We start from the raw sequence: 20,067 nt of genomic DNA, 5'->3' as shown, positions 1-20,067 counted from the left end.
GTTCACAAGAGAATGACCTGTTATTTTCCTTTCTCATCCCGTCTTTTTCAGATTTTAAGATTATGCCACCCTCATGCCAAAGACATAAGGAGCAGTACTTCTGTTTCTATCCCATAAAATAATTTGCATAAGATTAAAATTATATATTCCTTAAATTTTGTTATAAATGTTTGGTAAAATCACATGGCTTATTTTTGCTTGGTCAATATGTTTATTATTGTCTTTATCTGAAATATCTTCATAGAAAATTGTGGTTTTCTGTATTAACTCTCAGCAGCCTGTTTCTGAGCTCTAAAGAAGGTTGCCTTCTTCTGAGCTACCCAATCTTTCTTCTGGGCAAGTGACATTTCGGGATGGTTCCGCTTCTTTTCTGCTTCTTTCCTAGGCTTCTTCTCATCCACTGGTTTCTCTTGTACTGCAGCATGAGCTTTCTTGTACGCCTCCTCCATCATGTCTGGAGTTACAGAGTCCTTTCGGTATTGAGAGAATGGTTCCTTACAAGGATCCTCATCGTCTTCAGTCAGGCTATGCATGTCATTTGCCATGTTTTACTCCATGGTGAGCTTTCAGTGAACCTCAGCACTGAGTTCTTTGCTTCCTGAATCGTAACCAGGGAATCGTGTGGTACTGTGAGGGACAGAGAAGCCTCCCTCGACAGCTCCCTTGAGGGTCCCCAACTTTATTTCCAGTGGTAGACCTGGCAAGTCTTGCATCCAAATAACAGGTGAAGGCACCTGGCTGACCACCAGGGCTTTCTACACTGTATTCATCTACAGTCACCTTGACTTGGCCTTCATAAATCTTGCTGATACGAAACCTATTAAGAAGCCTGAAGGCCAGTGTAATATGCTGCAGGGTTATTTGTCAGACCAACCATCACGCCTTATTTTGGGAGTTCGTGAGCATAAGCTGCATATATCTCCTTTTAGACTGGTATAAGTAATCTGTCAAATGATACCTTGGTTGGTTACATGAACTGTCATTCTGTATTTGAGTGTGTTGTACTTATTTTTATCTTGGATTACCAATCATTTCTTAGTCGTCAGTTTTGCCCTCTTGCCGTCCTCTAAATTTCAGTGGTATCTCTTGAAGTAGGCTTTATTCTTGACAACTTCAACAAACCCCAGGCTGTGGAACAGAGCCTGGGGTTTGCGGCTTGCCAAAGAGCTGGCTTATTTCTTCTTGAACCACATTTGCAGGTTAAATTTTTCTAGAATTTATCAACTTTATAAAGATTTTGAAGTTATCAGGATTAAGTTACAATATCATTTGTCTTTTAAATATCTGCATTATGTGGCATTCTGACCCTTTTAATATTTTGTATTTATAAATTGTTTACTTTTTAAATTAGAACTTGCTAGATTTGTCTCAATTTATTAGTGTCTTCAAAAAAGCAACTTGTGGTTCAGTTCATCCTGTCATTATAAACATTTCTATTTCATTAATTTCTATCATGTTCATGATTTCATACCTTGTTTTCTTTAGGCTTGGTCACTTGTTCTTTTTATACCACATTAAATTGGATGCTAGCTCATTATTTTGTAAACTTTAAGTATGTCAGTTCAGTTCAGTTGCTCAGTCGTGTCCGACTCTTAGCAACCCCATGAACCGCACGCAGCACGCCAGGCCTCCCTGTTCATCACCAACTCCCAGAGTTTACTCAAACTCATGCCCACTGAGTTGGTGATGCCATCCAACCATCTCATCCTCTATTGTCCCCTTCTCCTGCCCTCAATCCTTCCCAGCATCAGGGTCTTCTCCAATGAGGCAGCTCTTCCCATCAGGGGGCCAAAGCACTGGAGTTTCAGCTTCAGCATCAGTCCTTCCAATGAATATTCAGGACTGATCTCCTTTTGGATGGACTGGGTGGATCTCCTTGCAGTCCAAGGGACTCTCAAGAGTCTTCTCCAACACCACAGTTCAAAAGCATCAATTCTAAGTAAGTATATAGGTCATAAATTTTCATCTAAGCACAATTTAAGCTGTATCCCATGACCTTTTAAAAACAACTTTATTAAGATATAACTCACATATCATACAATTCACCTAAGTGAGTAACTCAATAGTTTTTTATAGATTACATTATTAATCTGTCTAAATTATGGCAAAATAGAGCTAAGATGAAAGTTGCCATTTTCACCATTTACAGTTCAGTGACGTTGATGGCGCTCTCAGTGTGGTGTGGTCATCACCACTATTCCCAAAACATCGTCATTACTTCAGCCAGAAACTTTGCAGCCATTAAGCATTAACTCCCATTTCCTCTCCCCTAAGCCCTGGTAAACACTTAATCTACTTTCTACCTCTATGGATTTGCCTGTTTTGGATATTTCATATAGGTGGAATCATGTATGCAGGTTAGGAAGCAACAGTTAGAACTGGACATGGAAAAACAGATTGGTTCCAAATAGGAAAAGGAGTACGTCAAGGCTGTATATTGTCACCCTGCTTATTTAACTTATATGCACAGTACATCATGAGAAACGCTGGGCTGGAAGAAGCACAAGCTGGAGTCAAGATTGCCGGGAGAAATATCAATAACCTCAGATATGCAGATGACACCACCCTTATGGCAGAAAGTGAAGAGGAACTCAAAAGCCTCTTGATGAAAGTGAAAGAGGAGAGTGAAAAAGTTGGCTTAAAGCTCAACATTCAGAAAATGAAGATCATGGTGTCTGGTCCCATCACTTCATGGCAAACAGATGGGGAAACAGTGGAAACAGTGTCAGACTTTATTTTTCTGGGCTCCAAAATCACTGTGGATGGTGATTGCAGCCATGAAATTAAAAGATGCTTGCTCCTTGGAAGGAAAGTTATGACCAACCCAGACAGCATATTCAAAAGCAGAGACATTACTTTGCCAACAAAGGTCTGTCCAGTCAAGGCTATGGTTTTTCTAGTGGTCATATGGATGTGAGAGTTGGACTGTGAAGAAGGCTGAATGCCAAAGAACTGATGCTTTTGAACTGTGGTGTTGGAGAAGACTCTTGAGAGTCCCTTGGACTGCATGGAGATCCAACAAGTCCATCCTAAAGGAGATCAGTCCTGGGTATTCATTGGAAGGACTGATGTTGAAGCTGAGACTCCAATACTTTGGCCACCTGATGCAAAGAGCTGACTCATTTGAAAAGACCCTGATGCTGGGAAAGATTGAGGGCAGGAGAAGGGGATGACAGAGGATGAGACGGTTGGATGGCATCACTGAGGGACCTGAGTCTGAGTGAACTCCAGGAGTTAGTGATGGACAGGGAGGCCTGACATGCTGCAATTCATGGGGTTGCAAAGAGTTGGACACGACTGAGCGACTGAACTTAACTGATGCAATATTTTTCCTTTTATATTTGACATATTTCACTTAGCATAATTTCTTCAAGGGGTAATCATGTGGTAGCATTATTCAGAACTTCATTCCTTTTGAAGGCTGAATAATATTCCATTGCATGTATATACCATATTTTCTTTACTCATTCACCTGTCAGTGGACACTTGGATTGTTTCTACCTTTTGACTATTGGATAATACTACAGTAAACATTGGCATGCAATTATCTGTTCCTGTTTTCAGTTCCTTTGGGTATATACCCAGGAGCGGAATTGCTGGGTCATATGATAAGTCTGTGTTTAGGTTTCTGAGGAAGAAACAGAGTTTCCCGTAGTGGCTGAACCGTTTTATACTTTTACATTCCTACCAGTAATGTACAAGGGCTGCAATTTCTCTACATTGTGTCATCAACACTCGTTATTTTCTATTTCTTTTTAAAAACTATCACAGCCATTCTAATGAGTGTGACGTGGTATCTCATTTGCATATCTTTGAGAAAATGTATAATCAAATCTTTTGCCCATTTTTAAATTGGGTTCTTTTTGTGTATTGAGTTATAGGAGTTTTTATATATTCTGGAGATTATGGTTTTTTAATATTGCATAAAAACAAGTCATTACCTTTTTAACTAACTACCTCAGGTATTAACTGCCTCAGGTAAAATGGGTGATTATTAACATAGTTAGTCATCAGTGAGGATTCAGTGGAAGTCCTGTTCTCAAACTTGAGGCGGATTTGCTGCTGACTTGCTTCTAGCTATGACTAAGTCACATAACCACCACTATGATGGTTTCATCACTGTTTATTTACCACGTAATTTTTTTAATGAATTGTATATATATGTATGTGTATATATATATATTTATATATGTAAGGATGGAATTCTAAAGGGAAAGAGTAAAAGCACTGAAACCCAGAGACTATAGATTACATGTTACAATGCAGTAGGAAAGCATGCTGGAAGAACCATTCCAGTGAGTACTTTTCCCTTCACTTCTACTTCAAAATAATTCACAGGAAGGAGTGAAGTCGGGCTCCGTTCCCTTTAGTTTCTCTTCTGTTCTTCATTTCATGGGACCTCTTATCAGAACAGAAGCTCTACTGGGATGTGGAGGTAAGGAGTGAGCGAAGGTGTCACTGGCTATCTGGTCTCCTCTAGCTACCTGCCGGCCCAAGGAGATGGCTCTGCTCACTCTGCTCTTGGCAAGGACCTGCACAGCGCGGACAATGAGATGCTCAGACGAGGCAAGTCCACTGCACCGAGCGACCTTACTTCTTAACGAGTTCTGCGTGAGTGCACAAAGGAGGTGGTGTTGGGGGTGAGGAAGAAGTTGGGTGAGGAGGACAGGGAGGGGTCAGAGGAAGCGGGAGAATCCGGCAATCCGGTCCTCACACTCTGGGCAAGCTACCAATTTAGATACTTTTTCATTTGATGGCACTGAATTGACCTTTGCCTGTTTAATTGTAACACTGCACAAAGCTGGCATTGCCCTCTCAATCACAAATTCATCTGTGGAAAATAAAAGTTTGGAAAAAAAATTTGCTTCTTAAATGCTTATTTTGGTGTTTAATTACTCATCAACATGATTAGAAACTCCAACTGGAAATGGCCCAGTCCTTTCCAGACCTCTGAACAAAACCTTATTAGAACTTTCTATACAGTCAAAAATAAGTGGAAGAGGCTTAAGGTAAGGGTCCCAAACAAGATGTCTATGCAAAAGGCTATCATTGAGATTTTAAGATTGGATATAAGTAAAGAAATGTATTCATTAAGAACTACAGGTCACTGTTTCACTATCCTATTGGACTTCAAGGTGTAGGAAGGCGGAGAGATTTCTCATTGATATATCCTTAGTGCCAGAACAGCACACGGACATAATACATATCTTTTTTGAGGGTATGAATGAATCTCATAACTAGTAAGTTTTGTTTTGTAAACCTTAATGAGTTACCTTTTTAAAAGATGGTGATATAAGAAAAATTTTATACTAGAAATGTTTATTATGATATTTAAAAATAACGTTTCAAGTGAGGAAATTACTTTCATTCCAAAAGTTTTCTTTAGTATACTCAGCATTTCCTGCTACATCACGTTTTCAAGTGTTCATAAAAAACACCACAAGGTGGCATACAAAGCCTCATGAAGACAGTGCTATTGTTTTTGGTCAGAATTTTACTCTCTGCTTACAGAACAACTCCCTTAAATCCTGGTAAGAGGGACTCACTCTGGGCTCTTGGCTTAAGGGCTGTGCTCCATTCCCCTTGACAGTGTCTCTCCACTAGAGTGAGAAGCTCACAGGGCTCAGCGATGTGCCCCTTTCCCCCTTGGAGAACCTCTTCAAAGGCCTCCCTCTGGGGGGTGGACAGAGGCAGAGATCACACTGCAAAGGCTTGGGCCGGTCCGAGGCTGCATCTGCAGGGGCTCAAATGGAGGAGAGGCGCAGCAGGGGAGGGTGGAAAGGGAGGATGAGACAAAGGATGCTCGGAGGCCAGCTATCCCTGCTTTGCTACTTACTCATGTCAGGCTGAAGGAGTCTAAGAATTCGAGGAAGCTTGAGGCATATTTGCTGACGTAGGAACAGCTTATTAGCTTGACTTATCACTTCTAAATATTTAGGTATATGGTATGTAAAAATCTATTTTCTCTCTTGACAGGGCCCTGTAAACATTAGGATAAGATTATGTGTATGTATCTAATTTGTAGGTATTTCCTGTGTATTTGTTTATTTAATATCTATATTTGGAATCTACATTCAAATTCTGAGGTTTCAATAATAAAATCAGCATTTTTATTTGAACAGCTTATATTCACTATCAGGAAATAAAGTAACTTTCAGTATAAATGGCCTTTAATAAAATCTGGAAAAAAGATGAGTTTTGGCAGTCATTGCAGCAATCCACCAATACCCTAGTTTTCCTCCTTCCGAGGCATATAATAGGACTGAATTAGGCATGGCTACGTGGCTAGGTTCAATGGCACCCCACTCCAATACTCTTGCCTGGAAAATCCCATGGATGGAGGAGCCTGGTGGGCTGCAGTCCATGGGGTTGCTAAAAGTTGGACACAACCGAGTGACTTCACTTTCACTTTTCACTTTCATGCATTGGAGAAAGAAATGGCAACCCACTCCAGTGTTCTTGCCTGGAGAATCCCAGGGACAGGGGAGCCTGGTGGGCTTCCATCTGTGGGGTCACACAGAGTCGGACATGACTGAAGCGATTTAGCAGCAGCAGCAGCAGGTGGCTAGGTTTTGTTTTTTAAACTTTTGTTTAGACTCTTACACAGAACGATTGTATTGAGATATAACTCATAAAATTCAGCATTTTAAAGTATACAATTCAGTGGATCTTAATATTTTCAGTTACATATCGATCACCCATTAACTTTAGAACACTGCTATCACTACAAAAAGAAACCTGTGCCCACTAGCAGTACGTGACTAGGTTTGACCATTGTGATGAGAGTAAGAAGGATGCCCAAGTCTTTTCACAGCCAGTGTTCAGTTCACCATGCTCTCTCCTTGCCATGGTGATGGGGGTATTCCAGAAGTCAGTATCTTTCGGCCTGCATCCTGGAGTGAGGACGAAAATGGAGCCTTAATGAACCAAGAGGGTGGCTAAGAAGTAAAAGTCTTGTTTTAAGCCACTAAGAATTTGGGGTGATTTGTAGACAGAGTGTAGTGGAACCCAACATGATCAGTGCACACAGGATGAAGGTCTGTGTGAGAAAGTATTTAGCGGAGGCAGAATTCTAAAAGAAAAAAAAGGTTTAGAAACTGTAATTTAAAATGACTCACTACTAATTACCCTGTTACAGTGGAAAAAGATTTACTCAGATATTGAAAAAAAAGTTCACTTCATTTGAGTTAAGAAAAGGAAACTTGACCACTTACATTTACCAAACAGAGTTCAGTATGACTCCATCATCAACTTTGTTCTGCTAATGGGAGAAGGACAAGAATCACTACTTGAGACAACTATGTTTTCTTAAGGCTTCTTTCTGGAATTCTATGTGGAATCTATTTGGTCGGTAATATAAGATGAAGTCTTTGATTTCTTTCCTCTAATCATTTTTCCTTTTCAGTTCAGTTCAGTCGCTCAGTCATGTCTTTTTGTGACCTCATGGACTGCAGCACGCCAGGCCTCCCCGTCCATCACCAACTCCCAGAGTTTACTCAAACTCATGTCCATTGACTCAGTGATGCCATCCAACTATCTCATCCTCTGTCATCCCCTTCTCCTCCCACCTTCAATCCTTCCCAGCATCAGGGTCTTTTCCAATGAGTCGGTTCTTTGTATCAGGTGGCCACAGTATTGGAGTTTCAGCTTCAGCATCAGTCCTTCCCATGAGCACCCAGGACTGATCTCCTTTAGGATGGACTAGTTGGATCTCCTTGCAGACCAAGGGACTCTCAAGAGGCTTCTCCAACACTACAGTTCAAAAGCATCCATTCTTCAGTGCTCAGCTTTCTTTATAGTCCAACTCTCACATTCATACATGACTACTGGAAAAAGCATAGCTTTGACTAGATGGACCTTTGTTGGCAAAGTAATGTCTCTGCTTTTTAATATGCTGTCTAGGTTGGTCATAACTTTTCTTCCAAGGAGCAAGCGTCTTTTCATTTCATGGCTGCAGTCACCATCTGCAGTGATTTTGGAGCCCAAAAAAATAAAGTCTGACACTGTTTCCACTGTTTCCCCATCTATTTGCCATGAAGTGATGGGACCAGATGCTATGATCTTAGTTTTCTGAATGTTGACTTTTAAGCCAACTTTTTCACTCTCCTCTTTCATCAAGGGGCTTTTTAGTGCTTCTTTGCTTTCTGCCATAAGGGTGGTGTTATCTGCATACTTGAGGTTATTGATATTTCTCCTGGAAATCTTGATTCCAGCTTGCGCTTTATCCAGCCCAGTGTTTCTCATGATATACTCTGCATATAAGTTAAATAAGTACAGTCACAATAAACAGCCTTGACGTACTCCTTTCCCGATTTGGAACCAGTCTGTTGTTCCATGTCCAGTTCTAACTATTGCTTCCTGACCTGCATACAGATTTCTCAGGAAGCAGGCCAGGTGGTCTGGTATTCCCATCTCTTTCAGAATTTTCCACAGTTTGTTTGATCCACACAGTCAAAGGCTTTAGTGTAGTCAATAAAGCATAAGTAAGTGTTTCTCTGGAACTCTCTTGCTTTTCCAATGATCCAGCTGCTGCTGCTGCTAATATATAGATGGCTTGTATGATCTGTAATATATAGATCATATATGATTTATAATCTATAATATAGATCATACAAGCCACATACACAACAAATTGCCAACCTCTGCTGGATCATTGGAGAAGGCAATAGCACCCCACTCCAGTGTTCTTGCCTGGAGAATCCCAGGGATGGAGGAGCCTGGTGGGCCGCCGTCTATGGGGTTGTACAGAGTCGGACACGACTGAAGCGACTTAGCAGCAGCAGCAGCAGCTGGATCATTGGATCCAGCAGCAGTAGCAGCAACTATTATAGAAATTATAGTTTAAAATCTTTAATATCAGTTATTTTATAATTTACTTTTTTAAGACTGCAGAAAAAAATTTATTCATGGATGCTTTTGACTTTAATATATACTATGGAAATGCACACATTTTCAATCCAATATATAGTTTCAGATCCTAATCCTTAGCCTGTCTATAAGGTGAACTTACCAATACACTGTAGGAGCCCATTAAGTAACTACAATATTTTTAGATGTTTCAATGACACAGGAATAGGTTTCATTTAACACATTCAATAAATATTTATTAATGCGGTTCTAGGTAGTTCAAACAGTTTTTAAAAGGGGGGAATATTTTAAAAAAAATTGAAACTGAAAACATGGTAACAATACCAAAGTTTTGAGTTGGAATTTAGTTTACTTCCTAAGAAGCAAGCATGCTTTGCCTGTTGTATTTGTAGAAGAAAAAATAATATCCATATATTACATGCTTCCTTTGCCTAAATATATATATATCCATATATATATACAAAAGAAGAACAACTTCAGATAAATAATTACAAAATAAACCTTCAGGATTTAGTCATTAAGAGTTTGTCAAGATACTTTTTCTATGTAATCTTTTTGAATGGAAAAGATAAGATTCAAGGTGATGTATTCTCTAAATAGCACTTTAAATGAATTTTTGTGTTTATTAAGTTAAGTACTCAAGGACTTGGTTTGAAGAGTCCAAGAGACTAAAAGTCTGCTTTTCAAGAGCATTATGATCTTCCATCAATGGAGAGATTTTGGCATTTCTGTATTCTAATAGTTCACGATCCTTGCTTGACGTCAGTAACTCACTGTCGTCTACTCCAATAGCCGCATCTTCCACCAGAATACTTGCTTGGTATGCTCCAACTGGCAGCTCGGGCATTCCAACATAGTCATGATCCGCCACCACTGAACCGTGTAAGAGATGGAGACTATCTGAAAGAAGGAACACAAGTTTGCCTTTTAGAACTATAATTAAACCACATTCAAATGAAATAATATAAAATAAGGAATAAAATCCCAAGTAATACAAATTAACTATCAAGATTAATTTCTGATGGGTTCTCGTATCTCCTAAATAAGTACACGTCGAAGAATGAATAAAATGATATATGAATCTGACGGCTCATACATACAGAATTCAGGAGAGATCAAGGAAAGCCAGACTTTTTTAAAAAAATAGGAGTAATATAAAGGGATGGGTTTTTTTTTTACAAGTTAAAAATTTTTTTTATTGTGGTACAATTGATTTACAATGTTGTGTTAGTTTCAGGTGCACAGCGAAGTGAATCTGTTATATACATATACATACACCCAACTTGTTTGGGGTTCTTTTCCCTATAGGCCATTACAGAGTATTCTCTTGATATGTCTTTGGTAGGTGTAAGTGAGGGGGTGGAAAGGGCTGAGAATCATGGTATAGGTTAAAAACAAAAGTTCTAAACTATATTTTTGATGTTGATGATATCCTTAATATATATCTCAAAGCATTTCTGGATGCATTTATGGGGTCCTGAAAGATACACTAACAAATGGAATTGTTAAATCCTTATATTTACAACTTTAGGTAATTCTTTAATCTTTATAGAATTCATATTAGGACAATAACATCAAATTGTCACACTATGAAGTGATTAAACTACAATGAAGATAAAGTTCCTAGAATCAGGTTTATATAAGAGGTATACGAAAGTAGGCAGGCTACAATGGATCAGGTGAATTAGCTTACTTAGGTCTAATTTAATATTAAAATGCTCATGAACTTTCGAGGTATAGCTAAATCCATACTAAAATACTGACAAGGAATTTTCCTTCTCAGTATTTTATTCTATTTTCAGCAAATTTATCTTCACTGTAAGGGAAAAAAAATGTTTAAAATGAGGGTTAAACAGATGGCAAAGCAGCAGAATCTTTATAAACAAAGGTTAATGTAGATAAAAGAATTCCACCCTACATAGTATTTTAATTCATTACAACAAGGAACTATTCTACTACCACTGATTAGCTTCCTGGACCCCTGTCATCTCTTTTTGAATTTTCTCCCAAAACATTAACAGAATCTCTTAAAGATTTTAATAGCTTAAAGAACCCTCAAATTTTAAGTTCAAGAAAGAGCAAAAGGAACATTAATAGCTCATTTAGACTAAAGATCAATGAAAGTTTCTCAAAGCAGATAAATGTGCTAATATATCCCAGAACATGATTCCACAATACTTATCCTCATACTAATATTGGAAGGACTGATGCTGAAGCTGAAACTCCAATACTTTGGCTACCTGATGCGAAAAGCTGACCATTTGAAAAGACCCTGATGCTGAGAAAGATTGAAGGCGGAGGAGAAGGGGATGACAGAGGATGAGATGGTTACATGGCATCACCGACTCAATGGACATGAGTTTGAGTAAACTCTGGGGAGTTGGCAATGGACAGGGAGGCCTGGCGTGCTGCAGTCCATGGCGTTGCAAAGAGTCAGACACGACTAAGTGACTGAACTGAACTGAACTGAATATGTGAAAAGCTAACTGAATCTATTCCAACCCTGTAAGTCACACATTTATGAACTTTAAATTTACAAACATCAAAAGATCAAACAAAGCTATGCTCTTTCCTAACAGGTGGCATAAGTAGACTTGGGCTTGTATGGACATTTAGTTTTGCCCATTTACTTCTTCATTAGGGAAAGTGTACCTGGTATTTTAGTTTTAAGAGGTTTTCTAAGTTTAACCTCACCAATTCTTATTAATGCAAAAGCAGTAATTACATTGAAAATGCTGTTAAGATACACATAGTTATGATGGAAATAAAAGTATGGATAATTGAAGGTGATAACAAAATGATTTTTCTATGTTAGTAGGCAATGAAATGCTGAACAAGAGAACAATTCTGAAAGATAAAAAAAAATCAGGCAACCCAGGAGATGTGCTATGCTCAACAGTAGCAGGAAAGAGGAAAAAAGGATCAGTGAAATTGAAACACCTTTAGAATGTGTTCTAGAGGTTCAACATCAAAGTTTGCTTTTAGTCTGTTAATATCAGAGAAAGCTAGGTAGTCACTTGGAAGGTTAGGCGGGGTAAGAATGACACCTGCTGATGACACCTGTCTAATAAGTCTTGGAGGGTTTCTGAGCCCCGGGCACAACGCCACCAGGTACGAGTGAGGGCGGTTACTATAAGCATGTTAAGTATTTCCTAACTGGATCTCTGCAGAGATCTTTGACGAAGGAAGTTTTCTGTCTCAAAATGTTTTTCCATACAGATAAAGCAGGTCTACTATAGAAAAATATGTCCAGTAAACATGTATCAACAGGGAAACTATGGATAGATGCAAAGTTTTTAGAAGTTATCCCTTTGATTTCCTGAAAATGCATTCAAAGACCTTGAGTGTAAGCATCTCCTAGTTACACAGACTTTGAAACAAAAGGACTTGACCAACCTCACTTGTTTGTAAAAGACAAGATCTTCCAAATGTAAGTAACCAATCTACATCTGATGTATACACACACTTTCTTAAGTAAGCTTTAAAGTAACTTAGTGAGACAAAACTGCAGCTAATCAGGATTATATTCAGCAAAGTCTACAAAAGTTACTCTATATGGAATGGAAAACTACTCTGGAGATTTCAAGTTGCCTTTGTACAGAAAAAATAATTCTCATTCATTTGGAAAGGTCAAATATGTTTCCATCCTACTTTGTTCTAAACCTAGTACAGCCAACAGAAATGTTCTTTAACTTCAAAAAAGATTACCAAAGATTTACCAGAAAGAGATTTTTGAGGCCTTACATGAATGCTGAAATAATACTATTTTAGATATATTGGATTATTATAAAATATATAACAAATTATTTTCACCTACTTTTTTTAACATGGTTACTAGAAAATTTTAAATTATATATTACATAGTTTTTTCATTATATATCTATTAGTACTAATCTAGAATAATCCTGAGTTACAGATAAAGAAAAGAACAAGATAAGTTTTTGCCCCCATTATAAACAGAGATAAACAAAACCATATTAAAGGACTAGTCTACTCAGTCACATTACATGACAGAATTTACCTAATTTTTATTTTCTCATTCTATTGATTTAGTTACTAATATAAATGCTTGATGAAAGCATTATTTCAGTTTTGACCAGACTGACTAAGTCTTTAGTTTCTCAGAAGGAGAGGTATTTTCAAGACATGTCAAGAAGGTATTATCAGCAGTTTTGACATACTTTTTCTTATTTAGTCTTAGAGTAAAAAACAAAGTGAGGTAAGAATATTAAAATTTCCCTAAGGAGAAAAATTAAAACCACGTATTAAAACCAAGGCCTCAGAAAAGTCTCAGTGATTTGGATTAACTTATTTTTTCAAATAGAAAAAATATAAGGTTTCATGACAATTTTCTCATTCTGAAATGAAGTGTCTTGACTAATCCTATACATGGTCTGATATCCTAAAACTAGCATGATGTGTTGCCATACTAGGGCTTTTCTCATGATAAAATAAATAACTGTAGTTTGATACTACTTAATTATTGTAGTAGATAAACCAGTACTAACAGAGAACTGAATGATTCTTATTTTGAGATGACATAACTAAGAAGTCAAAGGGAGGCGCTGTGCAGGAACTACAGTTGGTGTTCATACCCCAGGGTTTGCACCACGGATGTGGAGGTGGGGAAGAACAGGGCCATTTCATACAAGGGACCTGGGCACATGTGGATTTTGGTATCCACAGGGGTCCTGGAACTGATTCCCTGTGGATACCAACAGATGACTGTGCATTAACAATAAAGTCAAACTTTATTTAATATAGGGACTAAGCTCTGTTTTCTATTATGAGTGCAGACCATAACTGTGTTAGGCAGAATGCTGCTGCTGCTGCTACGTTGCTTCATTCGTGTCCGACTCTGTGTGACCCTATGGACACCAGGCTCCTCTGTCCACGGGATTCTCTAGGCGAGAATACTGGAGTGGGTTGCCATTTCCTTCTCCTGTTAGGCAGAATAGTGGACCCCTAATGGTAGCTATGTACTAATTCATTTACCTTGTGATTACGTTACCTAACATGGTAAAGGAGGATTAGGGTAGTGATGGAATTAAGGTTGCTAACCAACTGACCAATCAACCTTAAAGTAGAGAGGATATCTTGGATTATCAGGATGGGCCCAAGCACAGGTGACCTGAAACACAGAGGATGAAGGAAGAATAGGAGGCTGGAGTGATATAATGTGAGAAGAACTCTACCCCACTGCTGGCTTTTAAGACAGGAAGAGGACCACAAGTCAAGTGATCTGAGCAGCCTCTAGAAGGTGGAAAATGCACAAAACACCCTCTTGAGCCTCCAGAAAAGAACACAGCCCTGCCATGCCTTACTGTAGCCCACTGAGATCTATACCAGATTTCTAAGTACAGAACTGTGAGACAGTAAGTGTTTTAAGCCACTAAATTTGTGGTAAATTGTTATGGCAGCAATGGGAAACTTATTAAAGAATAAAAACCATTTCTCAAACTGTGAGGGGCAATCAGACCAGGGCCTTTAGGGGAGGCAGACACATACTGATCACGATAATTCCCAATCAAAACAAAATTACTCAAAATCTATGTCACATACAATAATGGGGAGTCAATAACATTTTTCCACTCAAAGGAAAACATTATGACTATGAACAGACACGATGGTATGGCATAAAATTTGTTAAAATAGTCTTGAAAAGGTGCCTGGAACTGAACTAGACAGACAGACACACAGGCCTGCTTAAAACAGCAATGAGAAACACTGCCAGCCTAGTACTGAATGTGCCCCCTCTCGGTATGGATGAGAAGTTGGCAACAGAAGCATGTCTGTTCCGGCTGGTGAGCTTTACTGCAGTTACGACATCTCGAGGCTGGTAAGAGCAACAGTGCAGACAAATTCATAGTCCTTTTGGCTACACTATGTTCAAATTTACGTCAAAAGAATGGGATGACTACTCAGAGGCATTATATTTACTTTAAATTTAATTCAAAGACTTTAAAATCAGCTTTTGAGGTGAAGATTTTCAGGAAAATATGTGCTACCAAAGGAAAAGGTGATAGCAATCACACTTGTTTTGAATTTCTACAAATAAGAGAAATACACAAAAACCGATCAGAGTAAACAAGAACCAGACTTCAGCTGGATTAGTACTTCTTTTGATTAATAAGAAAAACAATTTTACCCATCAATCTCAGGTTCCTTATATGTACACTAGAACTAATTTTGCAATTTCCCTTGTATTACTGGAAGAAGAATCTGTAGAGAATTTAAGCATGAAGCAAAAATTGTATTGCTAGTTTAGAAATTGTTCTATTCAGCTGGATTCTGAAATATTCAGTTGTAGCAGAATGTTAGGTCTCCTTAAGAAATGCTTTGGCAAGAGCAAGTTACAAAATGGTGAGACAGATCCTGATGCAGTAACATTTTAAACACAGGTTTTGCATTAATTTAGGAAGGTTAACACATTAGAAGGAATCAAGTCCTGAACACCAAGGATTGAAGGGAAAATCGGAAGAAAGGACAACCTGCACCTTATAATCTTTTGTTCCTACTTAACTGGCAGAAGGAAGAAATCATAAAGGGTAGCTTAGAACTGAGAAGGCACAAGGAATAAAAGTGCTTCCTCTAACAGAGAATGAAGGTGCTGGGAGCTTTCTGAGTTGGAATGGTCCAAGATAAGTTTACTAGAGCAACTGGTTCTGTCACAAGCAGAAAGAAAGGTACTAAGAGCTTCTAACATGAGAGTTGTGACCCAGATCAGAAACAGTTGAGCAGCCTCAAGGGCTTCATATCCTAAGAAAGAGGGTCATCTATTATCATTATTTTTTAATTATTATTTATTATTTACTTAAGACTGTTAAATAACACAGTTGTTTATACTGTTTTAAAAGGCACTAAATTGTATCTTTATTAATTGGTACTCAGATTCAAAAAATTTTGAATTATTTTATCTTTCTTTACAGAAAAAACAAAAGTAACTAGCTAAGATACCAATTTATTCCCTTTCAGTTACCTACCTCAAAGAAAGTCTAGAAAGCAGATACTATAGGACAAAATAAAAGCTTCAATAAAGTAGGATTTAAACTGAAAGCCATATCAATTAGCTCTAGTCCATGAAAGAAAGTATTAGAGAAGATCAGGATATCTTAACTATTCAGATTCACATTGTGGAGCAAGTAGCATCATCTAGGGTGCTGTTCACCTCTTATAATAGCGCATCATTCTCAGAACCTCTCACTCACCTTCCCCTGCATTTACCATGGCCGTTTTAAGATGCAACATTAAAAATCAATCACATTTTTAAATGTCCCCTAATATATTTATCTCACAACAGAATTCCAGATAGTGTTTGTTTTGGCATTATTTATCTTAGCTACTATCATGTCATGCTAAGAGTGACAAAATATTCTGAAAGTGCAAATAATGAACACATAATTCTTCCCTCTATGAAAGATGTCCAGTGTCCTGCACATGAACGGTGGGGAGAAGTGTGTGGAAAGTACACTAGAAATCAAAATAAAATCTCTTACAAACCTGACAGCTTCAGAAACCATATGTTAATTAAAACAACACTCTTTGGGCTCCAACATTGTACAAAATTTTATAAGAATGAAAAGGGAAAATAAAACCTAACCAAAGGAAAAGCAGGGAGGAGAAGGAGAGATTTCTTATAATTTAACTTCTCTATTCATTCAAAGAAAGTACAAACGTAGAAAGGTGACAGATGTTTACCTTGTTCACCCGATTCTCTGACATAGGGCTTCAGGTGGGACATCTTGATAGGTCGTTTAAGTCTAGCCCCAGAGCTGTCTCGCAGAACAGCGCCCCCGTTCTCCGTAATGTAGTCTATGACACAAGGGCCGACCCATTCAGACCGGAAGCGACCATCCTTCCACCAGTTTTTCCTCTGCCTTAACACTTCATGACCCACTTTCAGATGAAATGGATTTAGTTGCTTCGGTTTCTTTTTAACAATGATTTTGCTTTTATTTAATTCATGACAATTGTTGTTCTCCATCTGCAAGTATTAAAAAAAAAAGGATGAAACAGCTATAGTTTCTTGAAGGCAAATACAGATAATATTATAATAAAAATATTACTGAGATGCTACTGAAAGCTACGGAAGAATCCCACTTAATTTTTTAAAATAGTATTTCAAAATCAGTATTACCCCAACTTTATAAAGAAATATGAGAGGAAGTAACAGGCCCAAGTTAAACAACTGGGAAGCAAGACCAGGGGTTTGAATTCAGCTGCACCTTCATTCCAAAACACATGGTCCTATTAATGTCTCTCAGAATTTCATAGCTAATAAACACAGTTTAATCAAGACATGCAGAATTCAATAGAAAAAATTTGGTTTCAGTGTGTATCATATGTATGTGTGTGTGTATATATACTGAAAAAACTTTTTTGTATCATTTTATAGACTTTATAGTTTTTTTTCTATTAGAATCACCTGGCCCACTGAAGTTGTCTTATTCTCCATTATTTTATCAGCTTCTTTAATTGCATCTAGAATTTTGGCAAACATACTTGTATTATCACCATCCACTTCACGAATATCTGAAGATTCAGGCATGTAAGGATTTCGATTAAACATTTGAAAATATGGTGTATTTTTAGTAGGTTCCTATCAAGAAAAATAAACAATCTGTAATAAAACATGCAGCCAAGAGATAATCATAACTCAAAAGTACTGAATTATAAATAGATACATACCAAGTGAGTGACGTTGAAGGCAAATGAAACAGCTGGCAGGTGGTCATCCCAGTCGTTTGGGTAGTCCACACAATGTTTGGAAAGAAAGGTTTTGATAGTGCTAGGTGTACTTTCAGCTGGATTAATTGTTTGGGAGGCATGAGAAATAACAATTTGCTTTGTGCCAAACAATTCACATAGCTCTACATTGATCTGAAAAATACATAAAAACAACAGTGACTTTAAAAGTCTGTATTTTATTTTTCCCTTGATGGAAAGGTTTCAAAAGAATTTAAATCTTGCCTTTTCCTTGACCATTTGTTTGCTGTGTCAGTGGCTAAGTCGTGTCCAACTCTTCTGCCATCCCATGGACCATAGCCCCACTAGGCTCCTCTGTCCATGGATTTCTCAGGCAAGAATACTGGAGTGGGTTGCCATTTCCCTTCTCCAGGGGATCTTCCCGATCCATGGATCAAACCTGCATTTACCGCCGAGCCTGGGAAGCCCATTCCATGAAGGGTAGTTTGGTGAAAACTGGACAATATCTAGAAACTAGATTACTGTCAGGAAAGCAAAAAATGAGTGAGGGGCCACTATGGACTCCCACATGTTGCAGATTCTCACTTTTCTCCCAAGATACATTTCCATACCATGTGCAACACACAGTCTTCTGCTTTGTTGATTCAGGAGGCTATTATCAATTTATACATATTAGTAAAAGCTTCATTTCTTTCTTATTGGATGGAAAAAATAAACAAAAGCTCTAATATTGTCATTCCTTATTTTGCAGATGACTGCTACCTTAGTCAAGGTAGGCAAGTTACAAAACCCAATCAAGGCTCAGGGGTTCAACTCAGAAATTTTACTACTTGCTAGGACAAGGCCAGCTACAGGCCAGGGTGTCTCTCCAAAGCAACTGGCCTCCCCCAGGTACCTCAACAATCCCGGATAAGAGAAAATCCACTATCGCTTAGGGTCACACCTGAAATATTCAGTTGATTCTCCAGAGAAAGAATAAGACTGGAAGAATGAAGAATTGAGCATGAGGTTTTCAATACTTTGAGTTGAAAGTGTCACACGTTCATTCATTTAGTTTCTCTGGCCAAAAGTGCTACTTGGGTTTACTCACCTGCAAGAGGCTAGGACAGCCTATTTGGAAGGCTAGGAGAACTAGTTATTGCTGAGCACCAATCAGAAAACAACCGATGGTTATGCATATTTTAATCACTAAGCTAATAATGATAACACATACTGAAACACAAACTGATAATAACATAATATAATGATAACACAAACTGAAAAATTTAAAAAACAAATCTGTAACCTCATTGCTCTTAAAAACCCCATACAACTTGTATGGTTAACCATACAAATTTTTGTTTTAGCTTCTTTACATTTTTTTTTAATTTTCTAAAAAAAATTTTTTTAATGTATTTATTTTTAATTGGAGAATAACTGCTTTACAGTGTTGTGTTGGTTTCTGCCATACATCAGCATGAATCAGCCGTGAGTATACATATGTCCCCGCCCTCCTGAAACTCCTTCCCACGTCCCAGCCCATCCCACCCCTCACGGGTGTGAGTGCCCCAGGCTGAGCTCCCTGCGTCACACAGCAAATTCCCACTGTGTCTTACGTGTGGCAATGTGTGTGTTTCACGTGTGGCAGTGTGTTGTTTCAGTGCTACTCTTATCAATCAATCCCGCTCTCTCCCTCCCCTGCTGTGTCTACAAATCTGTCCTCGATGTCTCTGTCTCTACTGCTGCCCTACAGACAGATTCATCAATACCACTTTCTAGATTCCATATATTTTTTACATAGTTATACACACAAAATATGTATGTATAATATATGTAATAAAATCTTTTACCCAGATTTTTAATCTAACCAGAAAACATATGCATGCATGTGTGTGCAGCCTACCAGGCTCCTCCGTCCATGGGATTTTCCAGGCAAGATTATTGGAGTGGGGTGCCATCGCATTCTCTGATCTATAGTCGACTTGATATTTTTGTTATTATTACTATTTTTCTTGATATGGATAAACAAAAAATGAGTGCCTTACTCATTACTATTCGGTTTGAATCTTTTTTCATATTTTTATTCCCTCTTGTGAATTACATTTCTGTCACTGACTCAGTTTTTTGTTTGAATCTTTTATAATAAAGGCAGTAACACTTTCCTGCATGAATCTGCATTATTTTTGTTGGCCTGTTTCTTGGCCTTTATGTTTTGGCTATTTTCAGTTCAGTCGCTCAGTCGTGTCCGACTCTTTGCAACCCCATGAATCGCAGCACGCCAGGCCTCACTGTCCATCACCATCTCCCGGAGTTCACCCAGACTCACAGCCATTGAGTCAGTGATGCCATCCAGCCATCTCATCCTCTGTTGTCCCCTTCTCCTCCTGCCCCCAATCCCTCCCAGCATCAGAGTCTTTTCCAATGAGTCAACTCTTTGCATGAGGTGGCCAAAGTACTGGAATTTCAGCTTTAGCATCATTCCTTCCAAAGAAATCCCAGGGCTGATCTCCTTCA

The 20,067-nt window shown here is 38.3% G+C and overlaps 1 protein-coding gene and 1 pseudogene across 2 annotated transcripts in view; both read right to left on the bottom strand.

The window, feature by feature from the left end:
• Positions 1–209: 209 nt before the first annotated feature.
• LOC113896542 lies at positions 210–998 on the bottom strand (annotated as a pseudogene).
• An 8,084-nt stretch (positions 999–9,082) lies between these two features.
• Positions 9,083–20,067, bottom strand: part of GIN1 (gypsy retrotransposon integrase 1) — a 29,760-nt gene continuing 18,775 nt past the window's right edge. The window contains exons 5-8 of one of the 2 annotated variants that reach the window (XM_027545510.1): positions 17,557–17,748; positions 17,294–17,467; positions 16,567–16,852; positions 9,083–9,768 (exon numbers count right to left, since the gene is read on the bottom strand). In XM_027545510.1, the coding sequence (XP_027401311.1) occupies positions 9,494–9,768; positions 16,567–16,852; positions 17,294–17,467; positions 17,557–17,748 (927 nt within the window). In that variant the 3' untranslated portion in view covers positions 9,083–9,493. The remainder of the gene's footprint in view (positions 9,769–16,566; positions 16,853–17,293; positions 17,468–17,556; positions 17,749–20,067) is intronic. The other variant, XM_027545512.1, reaches the window with a different exon arrangement.

This window comes from Bos indicus x Bos taurus, chromosome 7 (genome assembly GCF_003369695.1).
Source record: "Bos indicus x Bos taurus breed Angus x Brahman F1 hybrid chromosome 7, Bos_hybrid_MaternalHap_v2.0, whole genome shotgun sequence".
In the NCBI taxonomy this organism is placed as follows: Eukaryota; Metazoa; Chordata; class Mammalia; order Artiodactyla; family Bovidae; genus Bos; species Bos indicus x Bos taurus.
Note: the sequence above shows the minus strand (reverse complement) of the source record. Positions and strands in the feature narration are given on the sequence as shown.